At 49.3% G+C, this 22,324-nt stretch overlaps 6 protein-coding genes across 6 annotated transcripts; 1 reads left to right on the forward strand and 5 right to left on the reverse strand.

The window, feature by feature from the left end:
• Positions 1 to 154: 154 nt before the first annotated feature.
• PV09_09008 (uncharacterized protein) lies at positions 155 to 2,934 on the reverse strand. The gene is made up of 3 exons (XM_016362995.1): positions 2,064 to 2,934; positions 1,575 to 1,992; positions 155 to 1,520 (listed from the first exon to the last, which is right to left on the reverse strand). Exons 1-3 carry the CDS (start codon positions 2,127 to 2,129, stop codon positions 238 to 240), a joined length of 1,767 nt encoding a protein of 588 aa, XP_016209220.1. The 5' UTR covers positions 2,130 to 2,934; the 3' UTR covers positions 155 to 237.
• A 3,171-nt stretch (positions 2,935 to 6,105) lies between these two features.
• On the forward strand, positions 6,106 to 7,844 carry PV09_09009 (cyclin-dependent kinase 1). Its single transcript, XM_016362996.1, has 3 exons — positions 6,106 to 6,381; positions 6,509 to 7,020; positions 7,075 to 7,844. The coding sequence occupies exons 1-3, from the start codon at positions 6,345 to 6,347 to the stop codon at positions 7,537 to 7,539; spliced, it is 1,014 nt and encodes a 337-aa protein (XP_016209221.1). The 5' UTR covers positions 6,106 to 6,344; the 3' UTR covers positions 7,540 to 7,844.
• PV09_09010 (uncharacterized protein) lies at positions 7,617 to 9,259 on the reverse strand. The gene is made up of 2 exons (XM_016362997.1): positions 8,915 to 9,259; positions 7,617 to 8,856 (listed from the first exon to the last, which is right to left on the reverse strand). The coding sequence occupies exons 1-2, from the start codon at positions 9,218 to 9,220 to the stop codon at positions 7,888 to 7,890; spliced, it is 1,275 nt and encodes a 424-aa protein (XP_016209222.1). The 5' UTR covers positions 9,221 to 9,259; the 3' UTR covers positions 7,617 to 7,887.
• A 711-nt stretch (positions 9,260 to 9,970) lies between these two features.
• Positions 9,971 to 14,512, reverse strand: PV09_09011 (uncharacterized protein; the record flags this gene model as incomplete). Its single annotated transcript, XM_016362998.1, has 6 exons — positions 9,971 to 10,324; positions 10,376 to 11,990; positions 12,037 to 12,532; positions 12,604 to 13,980; positions 14,035 to 14,323; positions 14,371 to 14,512. The coding sequence occupies 6 exons, from the start codon at positions 14,510 to 14,512 to the stop codon at positions 10,263 to 10,265; spliced, it is 3,981 nt and encodes a 1,326-aa protein (XP_016209223.1). The 3' UTR covers positions 9,971 to 10,262.
• Positions 14,513 to 14,986: 474 nt separating this feature from the next.
• On the reverse strand, positions 14,987 to 16,101 carry PV09_09012 (uncharacterized protein). The gene is made up of 2 exons (XM_016362999.1): positions 15,627 to 16,101; positions 14,987 to 15,574 (listed from the first exon to the last, which is right to left on the reverse strand). Exons 1-2 carry the CDS (start codon positions 15,898 to 15,900, stop codon positions 15,219 to 15,221), a joined length of 630 nt encoding a protein of 209 aa, XP_016209224.1. The 5' UTR covers positions 15,901 to 16,101; the 3' UTR covers positions 14,987 to 15,218.
• A 966-nt stretch (positions 16,102 to 17,067) lies between these two features.
• PV09_09013 (uncharacterized protein) lies at positions 17,068 to 22,228 on the reverse strand. Its single transcript, XM_016363000.1, has 2 exons — positions 19,555 to 22,228; positions 17,068 to 19,503 (listed from the first exon to the last, which is right to left on the reverse strand). The coding sequence occupies exons 1-2, from the start codon at positions 21,982 to 21,984 to the stop codon at positions 17,104 to 17,106; spliced, it is 4,830 nt and encodes a 1,609-aa protein (XP_016209225.1). The 5' UTR covers positions 21,985 to 22,228; the 3' UTR covers positions 17,068 to 17,103.
• Positions 22,229 to 22,324: the final 96 nt, after the last annotated feature.

Below are 22,324 nucleotides of genomic sequence, written 5' to 3' on the forward strand. Positions count from 1 at the left end.
TCATTATACGCCATCAACCTTCTTTCGTCGGCCCAAGACTCTTTACTGATACTTTCTCTTTGATCGCGTCGAAGCTCGGCAACGTAGCCGAGTCTGCAGCAAGAATAACTTGTATAAATCTCCTCCTCAAAAAGAGTGGGTATCACGTCATGAAGGGGGGGGGGGGGGGGTTCCCCGTCGTTCGTGGCCATAGTCAGATATGTACATCGTGTTCTGGGTTCTTTGTTTCTTGATTGCTCACCAACCTTGAGGGCCGGTCGTGTTGCTTCTTGGAATGGGCCCCCGAGCATGGTCTGGAATCGGCGCCGTGGCACTGCGTTGGTTCGGTGTCCACTGAAGCGGGCCAGACGGAGGCTGGCTTCGTGGCTGGATTGGCGCAGATACATCTCGTCGACCTGGTAGGAGTGAAGCCGGCGTACCTGCGTCCAACGTGGGCAATGTCGGCGCACGCTGCGGACCCTGCGAGAAATAATCGCCACCTCCGTTACGAGTGTCCACAGGAGTCATCTCATAGGCCATGCCCGGAGCAGGAGACTGACTGCGTGCGGAATACGGAGACATGGGCGACTGTCCAGCAAGCAGTGGTCTGTTACTTTGCGCGCTGAGCGGTGTGTAGTTGCTTGCAGACATTGGAGAGGCGCGACCGCTCATTCCAGTGCCTGTGCGTGTCGGTGGTGGGAACCGCGGGCCAGCTGTTTGTGTCGAAATCGGGGCAAGAGGCGGGCGGCCAGGCATCGAATTTGGCGTCATGGATCGCTGACTGCTACCCGTGAATGATCGACTTGGTGGGCCGGGTCGGCCTGGATCGCTATAGCCCATGGCGCTAGCTTGCGAAAGTAGGGGTGCGTTGGACATGACGCTCCTATCGGACATTGCTGTGTTGGGGCGCATGACATCGGGTAGCGTTGGAGCTCGCCCAAATGGCGGTGGTTGTTCACCAGCTGGCGTGTTCGCTTGCGACGAGTAAGGAGGCAGGGTCGATGTGGTGATGGTCGAGTCACTCCGGAAAAGTTCGTTTTTGCTCGGCAATGATCCTTCAATGGCAGGTAGCGTTGGTTGCTTGGACAACGTAGGAGGGCCAGAAGACGATGTTGTGTTTGTCGGAGAGCCTCTCTTGCGCTCTTCTTTCTCCCACTTTCTCTGCTGTCTCGCAAGTTCCTTGTCGCCTTTCTTCTTGACGATTCTAGCCAACCTCGTCTCAATCTTCCTTCGGCAGAAGCCGGTCAGAGTATCATTCTGGATGTAATGCCACAGGAAAATGATGTAGAGGACCAAAGCCAGCGCAAGCAGAAGCATAGAGATGACCCAGATGATAAGCGTAAAGGCCATGGTGGAAAGAATGATTGTCTGGGTGCGGTGCTCGCTACTAAGGACTTGCAGATTGTAGAAGAACTGGTCGAAGCCGGAGCGGTCTGCCTCGCCTTTACCAGGCTCAATCAGCGTTGCTTTGCCAACCGAGTACAAAGTGAGGGCGTTTATGACTTGGCGAGGCCCTTCGGCGGCCAGTAAGCGAATGCAACCTGAAACATGGTCAGACTCTGTAGATTCCCAGCAGCAGCATCAAAGAGACCGACCTTGACGCTGAAAGTAAACGAAGATGGCTATCCACGACACCTTCTTCTTGCTCTTTGTCAACGCAGCGAACACGAGGAAACGCTTCCAGCCACTACCAGGGCGAATGGACTGCAAGGTGACGGCCGTGGAGTTAAGGTAGTCGTCAGTGACGCAACCTCTCCTTATCACCCTGATTGCATTAATCCAGGCAAGGATAGCCAGCGCCCAGGAGAGTATAATGCAACCAGAGAAGATCCATTTAGCGACCGTGAAGGGGATAGCAGGTTTCACCTGGCTTGACCATTCGTTGAAAACAAGTAGCTTGACGGCGGTAAAGGTATCGGCGACGTAGACGCCGATCGTGATGAAGACAAGGATCCACAACCACAGGTACGAGAAGAAGTGGCCGCATGAGTTGCCTCGAAAGTCCGAGAGGGTCTAGAGATCTGTGTGTTAGCAACGAAGTGGACGCGTACTGCTGTCCCAGCGAGATAGCTCCCGACGCTTACAATGTAATCCCATTTCTGCTGCTCCTGCACCTCGCCTCTTTCTTCTCGGCCTGAAAAGTAGCCCATTGTGAATTGGGGTAGGATGCGTGCGTGCGACGTGGGGGAAACAAAGGTTGGTGGTTGCAACTCGTGCTCAGTCCAGCTGACACGAACGAATTGTGTGGCGATAAAAGAGTGTGATGGACAAGCAAAAGGCGAAACGACGCGGCCTTGGTCTGGCCACTTGAAGCACCTGATCTGTCCAGATCGTGGCGACGAAGTCGGTTGAGGTTGTTTAGATGATGAAGGCGGTGATGGGGGTCACAGACCAGCCGCCAGCAGACTCCCAGAGCCGGTTGCGCGTAGAAAAAAGAGCGTCTACGCCGGAGAGAACGAACGGTCGGGGTCGGATGCTGCTTTGACACAGGCCTAGTACGGACCGGACATGTTGGTGTATGTCGGCGTGCTGCTAGACTGTTGCGTTTGGATTCGATCGAGGGCGGTGCTTCCGGTCCCACAGCGGCGAGTCTTTCTCGACCAAGGCTGGCAATGTCTCGTCAATGGCAAGACCACAATGGGCAGCGGATCTCGGCGTAGCAACGCCTTCGAGCAGAGGACGCAGACAAAGTCTTCAGAGCAGACGTGGGAGACGGTTGCGATTGTGTCGTCCAGGCGCGTTACAGGCCCGGCCTTGGGACTCGTCGATGTGTCTGGTCGCACGAGCGGCTCAGGAGGCGGAGAGACGGCGGAGAGAAGGGGGCGACAGGCTCAGCTACAGGCTGGCAGCGGCCATGACACGGGGGTGTTTGTCTTGACACAATACACGTCGGCGCGGCGGACAGGTGTGCGGGCAAAGAGGACGAGATCTGCTCGCCGAAGCAGTGCAGACACACTCCTGAGATGAGACAAGGGGAGGGGGAGCGGCGCGAGACTCGGCCAACCGTCCGCTTTGGCGCAGCGGGTTCCGACATGACGCCGCAAGCGAGGCCAGTGGCAGACGCAGCCGGCGCACAGGCTGGGCCTGGACGAGGTCGGGGTTGTGCCTCAGATGCTGGCTGGCGACCCGGAGCCTCCACGGGCGTGCGACACTCGTCCTGCGCCTCCGCCCGTCGTCGATCGGCTGCTCTCCGCGCTCGCACCGCGCCCGCCGAGCCAGGAGCGACGAGCACGAGCGACACCGCGCCTGTGTCGCCTTCGCCTCGTCTCGCTCCGCAAACCACCTGCTCCCTGTGCGTCCTGCTCCGCAGCCCGTTCACCAACGCCTCGATGCTTGCTTGCCCTTGCTCCCGAGCCAGGAGTGCGCGTAGATCTTGACCCGTCATGCGCGCCCTGAAGCCTCACCGTGGCCGTCGTCATCACGAGAACCACGCTATCGAACTGCCGCGGCCAGCTCGCGTGCCTCGAAAGCGCATCCCGCCCACCCGACACGGCCGTCCCTCTCGTGTCTGCGTCTGCACTGCGGTCCTCGCCCGGTCGTCACCGCGATCCTCTCTCGGCAGTGATGGCCTCGCATTTCGAACGCAGCACATCATCTAAGCTACCTTCCTCTTCCCTCTCGAACGCATGATGTTTCGCCTCCGGGGTGTTCCCACCGCCGTTACGGGATCCATGCCCCAGGGAGAGCCCCGGCTCGACAGCGCCCGTAGCCCCCATTGCATGCTCACCACGCAGACGCAGGAACTGCCATCAAACTCGCCCGAGCGCCGAGGCCGCGCTTCATACGCCGTCTTCTGGAAAAAGCAACCAGAACCATCGCTCTTCGTTGCGGTCCTGAACCTGTGACAATGGAGCAGGTCCGTCCGCTGCTGTTGTTATTCCACCGTCCGGACAGCGTTTCTGTTCTACCTACAATCCCAGGACCAGCCGGACAAGAAATCGGCTGCGTACTCTTTGTGCGTAGGCGTCAGAATCTGCGCGCCTTTTTTTTTACTCTGTATTGTGCCGGGGAACTGAATGTGGTCAATGACCTTCGCGCGACATGCACTGCTTCTATTTGACGGACTTGCCTGCTCATGCAGGCCCGGTAAGATTGCAGTAATCCAGCATCGTCCAATATATACACGCCCACGGAGTGCAAGAGTCACAGTGTGCAGAAGGGGTCGGAGGCCTGACCTGTCATCGTTCTGCTTTGAAACGCTGGCCCCTGGCCCCTAGAGATAAAGACCACTCCCGTCAATTTGGACGTGTCCGGCTCCGCTTGCACGTGCCTTGCTTTCTCTGCCGGCATGCCGCAATTCGAATTCGATGTCTACTTGTTGTAATGCATAAATTTGCAAGTCCTCATGGCAATGTTGGGCTCTGCTGACTCCAACGTTTAACGCTGATCTTAAAAAGCCAACAACACGTACCTCTGTGGTCACGGAATATTCGAAGAAATGTACAGAAATATACATTCAGATCGGCCAACACCAAGAATATGTATGCATGTGTTCGTGTGAGCACGCATGCGCTTGGCATCAATCCATCTACCACGGCAATATGCCACTCAATCCAAGCAGAAACGTTTTTGATTACAAGGACTTGCCTAAGCGAACACCACTACAATCTTTTTGACTGTATAGAAATTTAAGGGTTGATTCAAGTGATGTAATATGGCCATAGACTTTTTGCGCATCTCGTCCATTCGTTCTACTTGGCTATTTGGAGTCAAAGTAGAAAAAGTTGTGCTCCAATACCATCTATGCTCTCGTCTCAGGACTCATGGTGCGGTCACCGAAGCCTCCTTTTGATGGCCGAATTTATCATTAACAAAATTTATGACTGGAGCTAGCCACTATTACATCCACTGACTAGATCAATACCCTACTGCTGCTGCTGCTGCTGCTGCTCCCGGTCGCAGCATTTGATTCGCTCCGTCCACTTTGATCTCGACGAAAGCGGACGTACTTCTTGCATTCAACGCAATGTATCAAGTGCGAGCGCTCTTCAGGGTTACAAGGATTGATGCTTGATGTACGCTGGCGATTTTGCTCCCGGTCACAACTTGAGTGAACTTCCGCTAAACATATTTGTCGAATATTTCATCGCCATACATGTAGATTATGACCAAGTCAGTATAGTAGGTTATCAGTACTTTCTTTACAGCTTGAACTATTACCAACCCTGTGCTCTTGGATGCACATGGGGAAATCGAAGTTCAGCATCATAGAAGATCATGTAGTGGTGCACTCGGCATTTGCATTACAGCCTGTCAAGCAGCTATGATCCTGCTTGACCTCGTTGAGTTGCGGACAACCTGTATTGACAATTATTCGGTAGTGTCTATTTCTAGGCTCATGATCCTTTGCAAGGTTTTTATGCACGAAAACCAGAATCCGACGTATGAGCTCGCAGGATCACCATTCTTACATGTGCTCTGGGGGCTACTGCAGTCATTAAGGCACTCCGAATCAAGCCATCGAAACTGAGGAGGATTTAAACCACTTTGAGCATTCAGACGTGACATTGTATTCGATTACTACTTAACTGGAAGATCGCTTTAGATTAGCAAACCATAGTCCTGCAAAGCATAATCATCACGGATCAGACTGTGAAGAAATAAATTTCAGCCTAGCATGAACTGTCTGCTTCCATGTGAGCTTGTCGACGGCAGAGAATCGAGTTGTCTGCTGTCGAGATCAAAATTACTCTCATGCTTCCGGAGATGCAACTTGAGCATGAAGCCCTCTTTCCTAGTGGTTCGCGACGCGCCTGGAGATTAGAAAGATTATCAGAAGGTTGAAGAACCGTGGAAGAGGAAAGAATGGTTCCAACATTTGCCGTGCGTATGCACCAGCGGATCAAATGCTCCAGAGTGACAGAAATGCGTCTTGCTCGGAGGAGAAGCCAACGGCACGATAGAGCGGATTGTTGTGCTCTAGCACGGCAACAAACATGGACGTCGAAAGAGTTTCCAGCTCTTGTTAAAGAAGGTAGATCAGGTTGTGGCGTAACATAAGAGGTGGAGATGGTGGCGATGGTCAATGGAAACGCGATGTCGTTGCGGCCAAGACCACGGACGGCGCCACAGAAACCGCCTAAACTAAGACGGCGCGTTGTTTTCGCATGTGCCTGTCAACAAGCAAAAACTGGCCCTGCTACTCCGTCACGACAACCGACTTTCGCACACAACACCGGCTGCCAGACGGCAGAAGTACTAACAAAACAGGCCACCGCACGTATTTACGAGAGACGCGATGTTCTAGGGCGCTCACAATACACAGCAACGAACTGAGCTTTCTCCCGTTTTCCGGCCATTCATTGTCAGCCGTGCACACAATTTCAGTCGTTCAACCATCACGTCTTGCACACGACCAGTGAAACATGGAAAACTATCAGAAGCTGGAGAAGATTGGCGAAGGTGAGCCCTCTCTCCGCCATGTACAAGCTACTACATCTACGACTCGACACGCGCATGCTTGGGCGGGGTCGTCTCTTCACCGCTTCCCCTCCTTATGATCTAACAGAATCTAACAAGCAGTATTCAGGCACGTACGGGGTCGTGTACAAAGCCCGCGATCTCCTTGCAAACAACCGCATCGTTGCCCTTAAGAAGATCCGTCTCGAGGCCGAAGATGAGGGCGTACCTTCCACTGCGATTCGAGAAATCTCCCTGCTCAAGGAGATGAACGATGCTAACATCGTCCGGCTCTTCAACATTGTGCACGCTGACGGACACAAGTTATACCTCGTCTTTGAGTTTCTCGACCTAGACCTAAAGAAATATATGGAGGCGCTGCCAACTAGCCAAGGCGGGCGCGGCAAACCGCTTCCAGAAGGCACTGGCGAGAACTTGCGCACACTCGGTCTGGGCGAGGCAGTTGTCAAGAAGTTTATGAAGCAACTTATATCCGGCATAAAATACTGCCACTCTCACCGCGTCCTGCACCGGGATTTAAAACCGCAGAATTTGCTTATTGATAATGAGGGCAACTTGAAGTTGGCTGACTTTGGCCTTGCCCGTGCTTTTGGCGTGCCCCTTCGCACGTACACGCACGAAGTACGAGCTGATCGCGTTCCATCCTTGCGTATCTTGGCTAACGCAGAAGCATAGGTTGTCACGCTCTGGTATCGGGCACCAGAAATCCTGCTTGGGGGTCGTCAGTACTCTACAGGTGTCGATATGTGGTCGATTGGCTGTATCTTTGCTGAGATGTGTACCCGCAAGCCACTGTTCCCCGGAGATTCTGAAATTGATGAAATATTCAAAATTTTCAGAATACTAGGCACGCCAACAGAGGACGAATGGCCCGGCGTAACAACGTTCCCGGACTTCAAACCGTCCTTTCCGAAGTGGACCCGCAACTACAATACACCTCTTGTTAGCGGTCTAGATGAGAACGGCCTGGATCTGCTTGATGGCTTACTCGTGTACGATCCTGCTGGCCGTATCAGCGCAAAGCAAGCCATCTTGCACCCATACTTTTCGGAAGGGGTGCCTGCCTATGGCTCCATTAACGGGACGCACACGAATGGCACCAACGGGATGAATGGAGGCAGCAAGAATTTCGGCTACTAGGACCCGCCGATGCGATGAGACTGAGACTTGATAATCGCTGACAAGCTTGTCTCTCACAGCATTACGAGATGTGATTTCTTTTTCAACGTGCATAATGTATTATACAGCAAGCCATCCTGAGGCTTAACGGAGGGAAGTACGCCAAGGCCCCAGGGAACATCCGACATGATCATGGGTGTGGCGTCTAAGGGAAATGTTTGGACTTCGATGCTTTTCATTTGTATCCAAGGGGAATCAAGCAAAAATCCTTCTCGAAAAGAGAAAAGAAAATAGGAGACAAACCAAACCAACGCATCACGTTCTTGAATCTCTTCATGCAAAGTCATTCGTGGGTATCGTTCGCTGAAACTATTCATTGAAAAGGATGCTTGCCGCTGCGTCCACATCACCCCCCATTGCCTCCAGTGCTGCAAGCGCTTCGGCACGCTCGAAGCCCATTGCTACCAAACGCCGCACCTTAGTGTCATCCTCTTCACTCCCAGCCACGGGAGACCTGGGCTGAGTTGCGGCTGATGCACCATCATCTCGTCGTCCCAGGCTTGCATCCCGGACGTCCATTTGACCATGACCCGCGGCCGAAGATCTGAGTATGGGAGTATTGGCTTTTGCTTCTGCTGCCGTAGACGAGTCTACAGCTTCGGTTCTGCTATTCTTATCTGGCAAGTCTCTCCCCAGCCTTTTTGCTAGATCCCTTACCCAATTCTCTGGCTTCATCCCTCTGCTACCACCAGCATTGAAGTACTCCCAGCCCATCACGCCCCCAAAATTGTTTCCATATTTCTGCTTTAGTTTCTCAACACAACATCCTAGTCTGTCCAGCTCAACGTGACCGCTTCCATTTTCAGGATTGGTGATGACTCCCAAGACCACCTTCTTTGGATTCCAGCCGGAAGAAACGATGGCATCGTATAGCCGCTCGTCACCCGCGTCACCCCAGCCACAATAAAATTGTACGTTATACCAGTGCACTAGACGTCCCTCGGGCGAGCTTTCAAGCTCAAAATGGTTGAATCCGCTAAGATGTCTGTGTGAGCCGAGAAGGTGTGCCTTGACAAAGGAGCGAATCAACGGGCCCGCCGGTGGTAGCTCAGGGTGCAGAAGGCGGTAACAGAAAGACGTGAGATACGGCCTGGCAGGTAACAAAGCGGGCATCACAGGTGCTAGAGTAAGAATAAAGTCGGGACCAAAATCCCCATGTAATCGTCGTAGGAGTTTTTGCGTGAGAGCAATTGGAGTTGGCTCCTCAATGTCTAGGTCTAGTCCATCGAACTTTTTGGTCTGTATGAGGTCATGGAGAGGTTTGTAGAATGCTTCGAACTTATTGAGCGCTTAGCATATGCATACATAAAGTGTTTGATCAGGTAAGACTACTCACGTCCCGGCTCAGTCTCTCATAACTTCCTTTCGCAGCGCCGCCCAGCATGCCCATACACTTAATTCCGGCTTCCTGCAATGTCTTAACTTCTTGCCAAAGTATTTGGTTTCTCTCATGGTCTGGGTGATGATTGTTTAGCGTAAGGTTTTCCGGAGGATCATTCAGATGTATTGCGGCAATGTAGACGTGAGAGACACCGCTAGTAATCAGTGGTAGCACGGAGATGGGCGCGCCTGATGGGTCATGATGAGTCTGGTGGTAGACGATCAGCCGCGGCAGCGATTCTGGAGCCGGAATAGGCGGCATCGATAGGGAAATTCATGAAAGGTGTGCTTCCCATTTGTCTGTAAACAAAACTGCAAAGAGCCGGAGTGGCAAGTGCTCTCCAATGCCAAGAACTTCTCTTTTTGGATCCTCGTCAAGTCTTGGAGAGACTCCTCACCTTTGGCAACTTTTTTCAAAGCCATCACCATCGAACCATCATGGCGCGTAAAGGTATGCTGCATTATTAATTAAAATAATTTAAATACTAATCATGACCCAAAGCAAAGTCAAGAACAATTGCCGTACGCCTCATATCTATGGCAATGACGGGCTTCTATCGTACCCTCCGCAGACCACGTACTAGCCGACCGTTAAGCATGATGAAGTACGATCCTGTTGGTAAGACTACACAATTGTTCAAGTTTCTTGCTATAACAAATTACCCAAGCAAAACTTATCGTAATGGTGTGTTGCAAAGCACTAACATTGAGATTCTAAAGTACGCAAACACGTCCTTTTCCTGGAGCAGAAGCGTGGCGGCAAGAGGTGACAAGCAAAGCGCATCTCCGATACAACACATACGATTTGCAAATACGTCTCTCCCTCAGATATAAAAATAAGTTCCTCCATCCAATATCGTAAATATGCAATGTTGGCACAGCGGAAATAATTGTAATTTATTAAAGCCGACCAAGCGCTTCACAACACCATTCAAGAGTAGGAGAATTTGATAACAAATGATGCGTCTGCGTTTGCAGCTCAGCATTATCTATCATGAACCGTTATATCTACATCAGGAGATCTGGACTTGATAGCGGAACAACTCATAAAGCAACACCTTCACCAAATCATAGTTGCTCATTATCTCACCTCAAAATACTTTTTCACCGTGAACAATGTGCTGCCATAACGAATCTCCCATGTTTCCCAGGCTTTCCAATATATGATTGTGAAATAAGCGTTTACTTTCGGAAGTGTAACATCAATTCCAAATTTCAAGCGATGATAGGGTAATGTAGACGTCCATTAACGTCTAACCTAGATCCGATCAATACATTTTCCTCAGTAATGTTGATGTCAAATTTCAAACGTTCAATCGTCTTGATCTTCTCAGATAGTTATTGGACATCTTATCCTTAACGTTATCTGGCACATCGTTAGCCTATCATCAATTTCTGGAAAATATAGTAAGATCACCTGTGTTTTTCTGGCTTTTGTTAACCTTCACGCACAGGTTTGATTCTTTGTTAGTCGCTGAGTTTGCAGCAGATCGGCAGTTTCGAGACGGAGCGAATTGCTGGTATTTTGCCAGGTTGTCACACGGGTACCGTCCAGCGTTCTCTCCATGATTTGTTTCGACTCCTGTTGATTCCTCGCGCTCGTTTCCTGGTTGACGTACGTTTTCGTGCTGTTCGAACGAAACAGTTCCAGCTTGGTGAGAGATTTGCTTCGTTGACTTTGACATGTTGTTCTTCTCAACTCGGCTACGCTTTTTTACGCCTGGATCATCTTGCAGGGCGAATTTACGACGCTTGCCAGAATTATCTTGTGAATTGCTCGTCGACTGTGCTAGTGAGTCAGCGTTTGGTGGAGTATCTGCACGAGAGCTCCCTTCACTTGCGCATGTCGGGATTGTCGGAGTTCCTTGAGACATTGGTGTCCAAGTTGTGCCATCGTTAGGTACTTTCATATTCACTTTTCCTTTTATGGATAGTGTATTTGGAGATTTTGAAGAAAAAAACTGCGTATCACTCATGACTAGACAAGGGCTTGTATCCGCGGATGAAACCACATACGGCGAAGTCTCAGCTTGTCTCTCTTTCCGCAGAAACTCCAGCTTTGATCTCGGTTCTTCATCTCGTTTTAGCAGATCTGTACTGCTAATCTCAGCGCTTGTCGACTGGGTTGCATCAACATTGTCGTGATTGAAGTTCCCCTTCACATCTATGTGAGCTTGGCTATCCTTCCGCCGTACATCAGGCCCAACCTGAGGTTCCCAGACTATACTCGAGAACTGCGTTTTCGACATCTCCGATTCAAGGGCTCGTGAGCTGTTCAGCAATTCTCCTTCTTCAGATCTCATGATTTGCGGCGATGGTTCTTCTTCTATCTCTGTTTGATTTTCATGCTGTTGTTCTGATTTGTAGACTTGCTGGAGTTTCTGCAGCTTCGCAATCGTCCTTTTCAGTTTTAAGCAGAGCGCCGACTGCTCACTCGTGCAGAGAGGTCTCTGATTTTCTTTGTTTCCTTTTCGGAACAAAAATTCGATGTCTTCAACATCACCTATGACTTCCTCTAGCCTTCTTTTAATAATTTCTGTCTCTTTTTCTGATTGTTTGGGCTTGAAAACTAATAGATTTCTTATTTCATCTGCATCACCGTTCTTATCTTCCAGATCCATCTCCTTTACGTGAGTCTTACCATAATTTTCAATCTTCTTGCGAAGCTCAGAATGAAGCTCTTCACTGGATTTAGCCTGTAGCTCGGCAATTTCAGCATCATGCTTCTCTCGTAACTGTAAAAGAATGGCTTCATATTCATCTTTTAATGCTGGCATGCATGATTCATGTTCTGATTGTAGCACTGACATGTTGTTATTGCTTTGATGAGTCTGACTAGATCTTGTTCCCGAGTAATGACTTTTCTTTTTGCTATCTGTTTCCTCTCGTAATTCCTGAAGAGCTTCTACAGATTTCATCAGCTTATTGTGCAAGTCTCGGATTCTATTCTCATATTGAGCCTTCTGGTCTTTCAGAATGGACTCCATGTTCCTCTGAAGGTCGTTCTGCAATTTTTCAAGTTTTAGGCTGTCCTAATAGAACTCAACAAAAGTCATCAGTATTACAGTGTTTACGTACTTCTCGCTTAGACTCCTCCAGCTCTCTCGACAGCGCAGTGATTTCGTCTTCCTTAGACATTAGTATGGTTTTCAAATCTTTAACCTCAGACCTAAGAGCCTTCTCAAGTTCTTCGTCAAGCAATACTTTACTCCGCCCTTGGAAATGTTCGTCGTGGCTGTGATAAGACGGGATTGTGTCTTTTTGAACGTGTAGCTGTAGCTGCTGAAGGAGTTGTAGATTATGCTCACGGAGTTTACTCTCTGTTTGTTGACTGCAATTAAGTTGCTCCATCAGTTCCCTCACTCGAAGCTCTTGAACCTTTAATCGCTCTGTGACCGCAACATTGTCCATTCGCAGGTCAATCAATTCGGTTTGAAGTTTCTGCCGTTCCATAAACTCGGTTTGGATATTTCTCTTGTGCTCGTCTATCAGATTCAATATCTTTTCATTGAATAAATCAGCATTGGCTGATTTGTTCGCATTGGTTAGGGCGTCTTGTATAGCCGCAAGCAGTCTATAATTGTCAGTTCACCATCTCACATTCATGCAGGGCGCGTTGTATCCAAATATATTGAGGAGACTAACTCGGATTTTATTTGTGCGAGGCTTTTGCGAATGCCATCCACAGACTCTGGTGATATTGAGTTCTGCATATGCAGCATCTGGACGTTCTCGGACATCGCTAAGAAGCGAGTACAAAGTGAAGATTCGCCTTGCCCAGTCAAGTCATTTCGCATGCCTGACAGCTTCTTCATCAAAGTGCCGTGATTTCCGCTGATCAATTCCTCCAGGCTCATTTGTACAGGACTACCATTCTCGAGCGCGAACTTCAGTCGGTTACGGTCTATGGTTAGCTCTTCGAGTTGATTCTTCTTTATTTCTAATTGCTCGATCAAATTCGATTTTTCTACCTCAAGTTGCCGACAACATTTTTCAGAGTCCCTAAGCTCATTCATTATTTTCGTTCTCACGTGGGATATGGTATCGATGGCGTCCGACGAGTGGCCTAAAGCTTGCTTGAGATTCTCAGATAGAGTTGCCGAATCTAGAGCCAGTGCCTTTACTTCCTCGCATAGTTGCCTCCTCGTCGCTCGTTCTTGCTGAATGTCATTGTTAAGAGTATTTCCAAGATCCTCTAGTTTTTTGACCTTGTCCACAAAAGATTTCAACTTTGAAGTTCTCTCCATTTCCGCCGCAGCCAATCGGTGTTTTTCCCTATTGGAAACCTCGAGTTTCGTCCTCATTGTAGCATTTTCTTCCCTTAGTAGAAGTATATCTGAATGGTATACTTGTACATCTTTTACATGCTTCATAGCAATCTTTTCAAACTCAGCATTCATGTTGCCGATCAGCACGTCCCCGAGAACTCCCAAAACTTCTGTCACTGTTGGTTGCCGCAGTTGAGACTTCCCAAGAACCCCCTTTGGTTGCAGTCTCTTTTTTCTTAATTTCTTGCCTTCTACCGTGTTTTTAGAACCGACATCTTTGGGTTCGTCTCCAAGATGTTTTGTGCCAGTGTTTGTGAGCTCCTGAAAGACTTGAACAGTCCTAGAAGTCGGGCTGCAGGAGCTCTCAACATCAGCGTGATCTTCGGCAAAGTTTGCGTCTTTTTCAACTCTCTTTTTGAGTTGAGAAGGTTCTGCGGTTGTACTGCCAAGTAAGACGTGGTTAAATAAATCATTTGGAACAGTGGCCACTCTCTGTACTCCAGGTGGATCGCTAATGGTTGATTCAATCTCCTTCATCTGTTTGCAAAGATCCCCGTGAGGAATTACTCCAATGACGCTCTCCATCTGAGATTTGTGCAAAGTAGTTTGTGTCGGATCTTCTTTCCCTCTTGATCGTGCATCTGGGCCATGTTGTTTACGATCACCCTTGCTGCTACATTTGCTGCATGATGTCTGATGATTTTTCAGCACTTTGGATATAGCATCTGAAAAAGGCTCATAGGCGACATCAAGCCTTTACGCTGGCCTGTTAATTGGTTCAATCTTGTGATTGGACAACTGCACCTACCCGGAAGGATCAAATTCTTGACTTTTGTAAGGCTCTTTCTCGATTACTTGGTCCGGACTGCTTTTCGCAAACTGGCCATGCTGATTGTCTTTTGATATGACGATCTTCTCCGTATCTCGCATGGTCAGGTTTGCGCTTAAAGAATGCTGTACTTGGCCCGGTGTGGTTTGCTTCTCAACTTCTGGATGCGTGAGTCGACTAAACTTTGCGTCTTCATCACTGATTTGTTGAAATTGTCCACAAGTTGGAACTTGCGCTAGCTCCACGCCATTGGAAAGACGAGAAAATGCTGGCATCAAGTCAATCAATCACTGAGGCACAAATATTGTAACATACCTGACGACTCGCGCTGTGGGAACTTTGAATGCGAAATATTCACCTGCTGTGGGGGGGGAAATGGAAACTGAATTGGCCACTCACTCCCTGCAGAAACTGGCCGTGACAGCTCCAGGGCTAGGAGAAGCTCATGACCTTGCATCGATAGAGTCGGGATTCCCTGGTTATCACTCCGGATTGGGCCTGGGTCACCTTCTTCCTCGCTGCGTTCCTGTATGACTAGGTGAGACGGTTGAGTTCCGATGGTGATGTTCTCATGACTTAGCTCTGGACCTACTTCTTCCGTGGAATCACCCTTAACCTCACAAATGGGAGACAAATCCATGACAAGTTGGACCCAGAGTATTGGCGAGATTCAAAGCAAGCGCTGCGGCAATAGGACGGCCAGGAATGAAATGAACGGAAGTTCCTTGAGGCACATGTGGAGACCAGAGGACTCAAGGACGAGGTCGGATGGACAAAGTCGAAGATGTTCTCTCGTTGGGAAGTTTGAAAGTCAGCGGTGGAGTCAATGATCACTGGGTGGAAGGCGCGATCAGGCAAGGCTTTCAACAGTCATTAACGGCGCCGAGCAAACAACAGTCGTGTACCATGTATATACCAGAGATACAGTCGCCTAGTTGCAGAAAGAATGCTTCACTATCGCAAACAGGTCATTAAAAATACACTTACAACACAGTAGCGCTCCTGTTCTCCGCAGGAGCCTACCTCTTGTCGCTCTGCTCAGCGTCGCGACAATCGATCGCATCATTTCGTACGAAAAATAATAAAGCCGCAGCACTGGCAAGCAAGCGAAGAAATCTTCAATTCGAGCATCTTAGTAGCGATTGGGTGATTTCTGCTTTTTGTCATCGTCGATTGCCAAACATAAACTTCGCCATGATTCCACCGCTGTTCTTGACGTCCTCCTTCGCGACGTCGTTAGGTGACCTTGATCGTGATCGTTCCTTCTCTTCTGCAAGCCAGCCTGGCGTCGGCTTCAGACCCTTCTCGATATCTACTTCTTTGGCTTGTGCTTTTTTTGGTCCTGCCGATGGCTTGACGTACATTGTTGTCCTGCGATACGATCTCGGGTCTGATGGCCCCACCCTGGGTGTTCTTGGTGGAACCTTGCGGCCTGTCATCCGCCTGGATGCGCGCTTGATCGACTCGCGGATCTTCCATTGTCGTTTTTTTGCCATATACCATAGCCACCACATTGTGGCTGGACCAAAGTCAGCATTAAATCTTCAGAAGAAATCATGAGGCTTCTCTACCAAAAGCGATGACGACCACAGCAATACCAACGGATATACCCACTATAGCCCCGGTTCCAAGAGTCCATGCACCGCTATCCGATCCAGCAGCACCATTTACGTTCTCGTTGGTACTTGTGGATCCAGCGCCACCTTCAGGGACGCCAAAGCCATCTTGAGCAGACATTGTTGGGAAAGCTGGACTAGTTGAACTTGCAGTAGCCCCGGACTGAGGAAGTGCATTAGCAAAGGAGGAAAGATAGAGGAGACTCCGAAATAAGTATCTGCGATCCATAATGTTGATTAAGTCTCTTGAGCGGCAAACTCCTTTGCACTACAAATGTGACCAGCAGTGATAGTGATGTGTCGATAGCCCGGCCGATGTGACTTGCTGAATTTGGGATCGCTTATGCCAAAGTTCTGACCACCTGTAGTTTCTCTGGGAAAAGACGCCCAGAAGTATTTCGAACGTGAGATGCTACTGGTTTTATTGTCTGTCGAACGCAACTTAGCGTCGTGCTCCACCTGCATAAGGGCGGACGTAGCCGCCGGTGCGGATCTAGTACAACTCTGCTGGTGTCTGAGATTCTCCTCATGGCGCGCTGGGCATATGGCAGAGCAAATTGATTGGAAGTTGTTGCTATAGGCGTTGTAAGGGTGGGCGCTTAATTGTTGTGAATGCTTTGGACTTGCCTTGCCATGATTGGCTTGTTAGCCATCAACCCTTCCTGATATGGCTATTTCTGGACTCGCTTCCCTGGTCTAGGCTTTAAAAGGAAATTTCGTCTGCATGTCCTCTAATTATCGACCTCCACAGTGCTTGGAAGCACGCCGAGGAAACATCGCTCTCAAATTTATCCTCGAGTGTCCACGTACTCTACTTGAAACGTGCACTAACTTGTGTAAATTACGAAGATGGATTTCAACTGAGCGACAGCCATTTGGACCTGTCATGCGACCACCAGCAAACCTCTCACGTTGAAACGGAGCCGCTCTGATCCATCAACGTCTGGCCAATTTTGCAGACTGGAACGCTTTTCAAGCAAGTTGGGCAGAAAGACCATCGTCCGCATATCGTTCTGTCATTACTTCAGATGTGATGGGTCGTTTCAATGAATATCAGTCGAAGTCCAGAAGGGAAAGTAGATAAAGTGCAGTGGTTCTGGCACACGATGCACATATCTCCTCTGAAACAAGCCTTTGAGGGTAGCACATTGCTTCGTTCCGTTCTCCTGTTTAGAACGATCGAATAAGACACCAGCTTGTACTGGACTCTAAGATGCCTGAGAACGTCATGGGCATTCGGTGACGCAAGCCCGACGAGAAATCAAAGGAGTCGTTCAGATTGGCAAGGCTCCAAGAATCACAAAATATACCTGCCCGGCATCAACATTGTCTAGGTCGACTTGGTCTTTCTAACATGATGAGATCGTTATTGGATGATTCTTAGACGCATGAGACAGTTTGCATGGCCAATGCTGGCGCATGAATTTGACCATTAAGAGTTTATTTTTAATGTACCGTAGGATGCTTCTAATCCTTCGACAGCCCTTGATGCTACTAGGACATGCCATGGCAATGCCCCTCTCATCGACCCGTGTAAGCCTCTTGCTTTTGCCAAAACGCCCAAGTTCCTGTACATCTGTAAATAATCTCGCAAAATACTGTCAGCTGTCACTTTGGGAATACTACTCCCGCTGGTTGACGTGCTCAGCTGACTTGATTGCCCTGGAGTGCTTGCGGCCGTCGGTGGTGTCGACTGCGAAGAGTACCCAGTTGCGGCCGCCTGCTCAGTTGGAAAGTTCGACGACATTCCATTGTACGATGCCTGTAAAGACACTGGAGAAGGTTGAGATTGCTGATTTTGGGTAGTGGGGTTCGGCTTCGGACTACTGCCTATCCAGACTAACTTAATGCCGATCAAAATGATGTCCTGGGATTCAGCTTCTTCTGGATCATGCGTGGGTACTACTGATGCAGCACTGCCCTTCATTAAATATCCCGAGCTTAGACTAGGTCGATAATCTGCTACAGAGCTCGACACATTTGTTCGGTGGCCTAATATTAGCCCCCATGTCTCATCGTAAATGTCAACGAGATGCGCGTCGGGATCATTTGACAAATCAACTCCTGCTTCCGTATTCGGTGTGGCCGCTGGGGTCAAAACTATGTCTGGAGACACTCCAGACAGTGGTGTTCCGACCGGCGTGTTTGACGATCCTTGATTTCCAAGTTTTGAAGACAACGAGGGATGCTCGTGAAAGACCGATATGGGTGGGTTGGGGTCCACTGTCATGATGACAGTGATCATAACCACAGGCGATGGCGAGGTTGCAAGCATAGACCATATATCGAGCTCTTCTCTCTCTAGAATACCCACTCTTGCAATGCACAGCCTCCACGCGACACGCCTGGCTTGCATGATTTCGATTGTGCTCTGCCAAATAACTCTTGCAACTTCAGCAAATGAGCGTCCACCGACGAGACAGTAGCTTGAAGTTGCTTGATATTTGCCAGTTCCATCTGTCCATGCTACGCTAATCCATTCACGATTCTTACTTCTTGCGTAAGCCAAATGAAGATTAGATCCTTCGTGAAGCAAATCAGGCGGAGGTTCGGCTTGAAGTTTGAAATCGATCTTGCGAGGTAGCGACTGCTCCAATAGAACAGCCGCAGCAGACTCGATGGGGAGAGGAGAGGCACTTGTATCCGGTAAAGCTGGTGGACATCGATCATATATTTCTCGCGCCAACTTCTGGTAGAATAACGAGTCCATGACGACAGGAGTATGTGGGTTCGCGACGTAACGAATTGGCAACACTTGTAACACAATATCTGGTCGCACAGTCCGTCGCATAGGAGAAGCCACAGCCTGTCGATACGTCTCATAAAGAGTCCAAAATGACGAGCAAAGCTCCGCCAAGCCTCTCGAACTATTTGTGAATGGGTCAATCATGTATATGACAAGAGTGTCAATCTTATTCAGATCTTCGATGGGAGGGCTGAAGTTGATTTTGCAGCTCCAGTCAAAGTTGGCAATGGTCTTTCCGAACTCAATGCAAGTCTCCCGCACACTCTGGAAAATAGAGTGTTCCGATGCATCAGCGGAGAGTGACACGGGAACCACGCCATCCGCGATATTACCGATCTGAGTAGCCCTGACATGTGCCCCAAGCTTACAACTTTCGAAGGTGGCTCCAAGATAGTCCATGAAAAGACTCACTTGTTTTGTGAGATCTGGATTCCCTGGGCAAACGCAGAATGCCAGAACGTTTTTCTTCCCAGCAGCTGGCGCTAAACCCAGCTGCTCCCAGAAAGGTAGTGCTGGTGGGAGCATGTCCCAGAGGTCATCATTCCTTCGGACTCGCACATGAGGCGGAGCCAATGGGGCGAGTGCAGTTGCGGGGACCGGCGAGCCATCTGAGGTCTGTAGTCCAGATATTGTGAGTTTCTTCTGGGGTATAGGTGGGTTACCCTTGGGTACAGCTTGCCGTTCGGGAGGGATTTCTTGTACACACAGCCATCTCAGCAGATCACACGGAGAAGCTGCGTTACAACATTGTCGAATCGCGGCCATCGCTTCTTTCAGCTTTGCAATAGGTTTGATAAAAGATAAGCCAGCATTCTCATCACAAGCCATGATCGAATGTCTTGACGTCCTAGTCTCATTAACAAAACCTAGTGCAATCTGCTCAGCAACGATCTGAGCAACATTAATGAAATCCTTGTGAAGCGGGTTCAGTGGGTCCTCTCTCGGCAGGGCGGAAGAAAAGCATGAATCTGTGATAGAGGCGCCGAGCTTTCCTGATTGGCCTTGAGAACAAGATAGTGTCTTAAATGTTTGGAACTTTTCCAGGTCCGTGTTGCCCTGAACGATGCTCGAGAAGACTAACTTGTACTATGCAATCCTGTTAATACCGCAAGCGCTGAATGGCTAAGTTCAACTTACATCGAATCCTATGTTAAATCTATCTCTTGCTAGCCCATTTGCTGTAGAAGCGCTTCGAGCATCATTATCGTCATCAACACTGCTAGTACCCTCCAGAATCTTGCCTTTCAGTGGTGATGAGATGTAGCAGCGCATGTCATCTCCGTAGAATGAGTCGTCATCAGAGCTGTCAGTGACATCACTGCTGCAATCACTACTGCGAGAACGTAATTGGCTAGGTGACGTTATCGATCGCCGCGTAAGACCAGAGAGACCCTTGCCTCTGATGTCAGGTGGTCGTGGTTTTATACGGGGAGAGGTTGCGAAATGATTGTTAGCTATGCCTAGTATTCGCGTCTTAAATCCGAAGGCACCATCCAATGTATACTTGGCATCGTTTTGTCCAATTATGGTATTGAAAGCAAGCGGCTGAAATTGACTTGCTCTTCGTTCCGGTTGATGGTGGGTTGAGAAGTTAAACAACTTCTTCTGAAGCAGGAGGGGGCTGAGCGGCTCGTGGCCGCTCTTTCTTTCTGCATTAAAAGAAGTCGTATCATCCATTTCTGTAACTGTCACCTCATCGGCAGACCTAGCATCACGTTTGTCGGCAGCTTCTCTTGAGCACAAGACTTGGCTTGGGGATTCTTGCGCTTCAAAAAAAGACTCCGGGTTTTCGCCTTGTGGATTCACAATTTCAGCATTTTCAAAACTCTTCACTTGGGCACCGTTGATGGATTGGTCACCCTCATCGACCGCCAGTGTATCTGGAAGCTCAGGCTCGTCAAAGAAGCTGAAGTCAGCGTCTGTGATATCTTGACCGCGCAAGTCATCGTCGACCATATCGTCACCAAAAAGATCGTCTCCTCCTGTTTTCATAGAGATATCTAAAGAAGTACGGCTTATGACGCTCATTCGTTGGCGTGCATTCTCTTCGAAGGGCCCCATGTCAAGATCCATCATTTCACCATGTTGCATGTCAAGGCTGCTTCTATGACCATTTGGATCAACTGGTAACGAGACGGCCGGGACGTCTTGAATTGTTTGTGCTTGGCTTGAGAGAACGCCGTCTGGAGGTGTAGGGTAGACACCAGCTGTTACCTGTAATGCATCTCGAATGTACGATGGCGAAGTGACGGGAAGGTTGCCATTTTCAGCTTGCTTTCTTGTCATTTCCTTAAGACTGTTACGCTCTGTAATTATTTTGTCACGAGCTAGCCTACCGTCATACCAATCTTGTGCAAAACGCAGTGGATCTTGATAGCCATCTCTGTCGTTAGGGACTGTCTGCAGGAACCAGTATGATTCGGCTGATCCCCAAGCTTGAGGCGTAATAAAGGATTCCGTGGAATCTGAACAAGGATGAAAGAGTGAGAAGCATAGTGTCATTGGCCAATAGAAATTTGTTTCTTGACCTGGATCCTTTTCATTTTGTCCCATAGGAATCTGTGTTTTCAGCAATATCCAACGATCTTGAGGATTGATCTCGCCAAGATCTATTCCTCTGGCTCGTAGTTGATATGCAACGTAAGCTTTCCATAAGCGAACATCGGTTGTCTCGCTCGAGGTATAGTCAGGTACGACAGTAGCATGCAAGCCACCAGGTACAACGATGACTGAGCACCCTTGCCCTACTTCCGAGCTGCATTCAAGGTATGGGGAAAGGGATATGTCCTCTTTCAGGGTTGTTGACAACAACAACCCTCCGCCATTCGCAAGAGAGGTGTCCAACGTGAACACAGGAAGAGCTCTAGGAGCACCATCCTCCTCCTCTCGGCTTTTTGAGTCGTCGTGGAATGAGACAAATGTACCCAGATCCAGCTGCAGAGCTCTGAGCTCCTTAGCCAGAGTATAGGCAAAGAAAGATTGAACTGCTCGAATGAAGAAAGCGTGTAGAGACCTAATATCATTCTTATCATAAGGAAAGCTCGTCACAGGAGAAGAATTTGACGGCGTAGCATGTTCTTGAATGTGCCTCGCCTGCGCAGCTCCTTTTGCAAGGCTAGCTGAAGCCAGTGCTTCGGTCGGAATCTGTGTTGGCAATGCAGAGTGCTGAGCCGCAAGACGAACTGAGTATATGCCAAGCTCTGATGCCTTGAATACTCCAGAAAACATAATCCTGAATACCCAACCGTGCAGTTCAATGTAGGAACTGTCACCATCAGGGTCTGGCGTCTCATTAAAAGGTGGTTCAGAGCGTCCGGCAAAGAACCACAGCGTCTGCAACGTCCCGTCACGATATACAATGCGCTTCTGATCTCTAGCTTTTATCTCAGCATCAAGGAGTGTTTCTTCGAGGCTTTTCTGTTTTGCGATTGTAGTTTGATCAGACAGGGTCTCGTCGACAGCATAGACCCAGTAATTAATGGAAGAAAAGCCGGCGATGAGGTGCACGCCAGTTGAGCAAGACTTGAGAAAGTCCAAGGAGGACTGCGGCAAGACGTTATGGGACATTCCTGTGATAGAAACGTCGTGTGCGTGTCAGACAAGTTCGAGGATGCGGCATCAACAGTTGCTGATGAGTGGCTACGGGAGAGTGTGGTGAAGCGGCGGGCGTCAATCCGAGTTGAGCGCACAGGTCAGCACGGACTAAAGCGTCTGGGCGGAGACAGAGAATCCGTAACAGCTCCTAGAGAATCGGTCGCGATTGTCCTGATAGTTCAATCAAGTTGAGGTTGGATCAATGTCTCGAAGAAATGCAAATTACCAAGGCCAAGATAGGTACAGTTGGACGAGCAGGGTGATCGTCGGGCAGGGATTTGTGGTCCGGGCGCGTGGGTAAGCTATTAGTTCG

This window comes from Verruconis gallopava (assembly GCF_000836295.1).
Source record: "Verruconis gallopava strain CBS 43764 unplaced genomic scaffold supercont1.51, whole genome shotgun sequence".
Classification (NCBI taxonomy): Eukaryota; Fungi; Ascomycota; class Dothideomycetes; order Venturiales; family Sympoventuriaceae; genus Verruconis; species Verruconis gallopava.

Bases quoted from the DNA above. Each gene is read 5' to 3' on its own strand.
- PV09_09008 (XM_016362995.1), bottom strand. From the start codon at position 2,129: ATGGGCTACTTTTCAGGCCGAGAAGAAAGAGGCGAGGTGCAGGAGCAG. The intron at 1,993-2,063 runs GTAAGCGTCGGG...ACAGATCTCTAG, and splicing joins AGCAGAAATGGGATTACATT to ACCCTCTCGGACTTTCGAGG. The intron at 1,521-1,574 runs GTCGGTCTCTTT...ACCATGTTTCAG, and splicing joins CGTTTACTTTCAGCGTCAAG to GTTGCATTCGCTTACTGGCC.
- PV09_09013 (XM_016363000.1), bottom strand. From the start codon at position 21,984: ATGTCCCATAACGTCTTGCCGCAGTCCTCCTTGGACTTTCTCAAGTCT. The intron at 19,504-19,554 runs GTAAGTTGAACT...AGGATTGCATAG, and splicing joins GATTTAACATAGGATTCGAT to TACAAGTTAGTCTTCTCGAG.
- PV09_09009 (XM_016362996.1), top strand. From the start codon at position 6,345: ATGGAAAACTATCAGAAGCTGGAGAAGATTGGCGAAG. The intron at 6,382-6,508 runs GTGAGCCCTCTC...AGCAGTATTCAG, and splicing joins GCTGGAGAAGATTGGCGAAG to GCACGTACGGGGTCGTGTAC. The intron at 7,021-7,074 runs GTACGAGCTGAT...GCAGAAGCATAG, and splicing joins TTCGCACGTACACGCACGAA to GTTGTCACGCTCTGGTATCG.
- PV09_09010 (XM_016362997.1), bottom strand. From the start codon at position 9,220: ATGCCGCCTATTCCGGCTCCAGAATCGCTGCCGCGGCTGATCGTCTAC. The intron at 8,857-8,914 runs GTGAGTAGTCTT...GCGCTCAATAAG, and splicing joins ATGAGAGACTGAGCCGGGAC to TTCGAAGCATTCTACAAACC.
- PV09_09012 (XM_016362999.1), bottom strand. From the start codon at position 15,900: ATGGATCGCAGATACTTATTTCGGAGTCTCCTCTATCTTTCCTCCTTT. The intron at 15,575-15,626 runs GTAGAGAAGCCT...ACTTTGGTCCAG, and splicing joins TGTGGTCGTCATCGCTTTTG to CCACAATGTGGTGGCTATGG.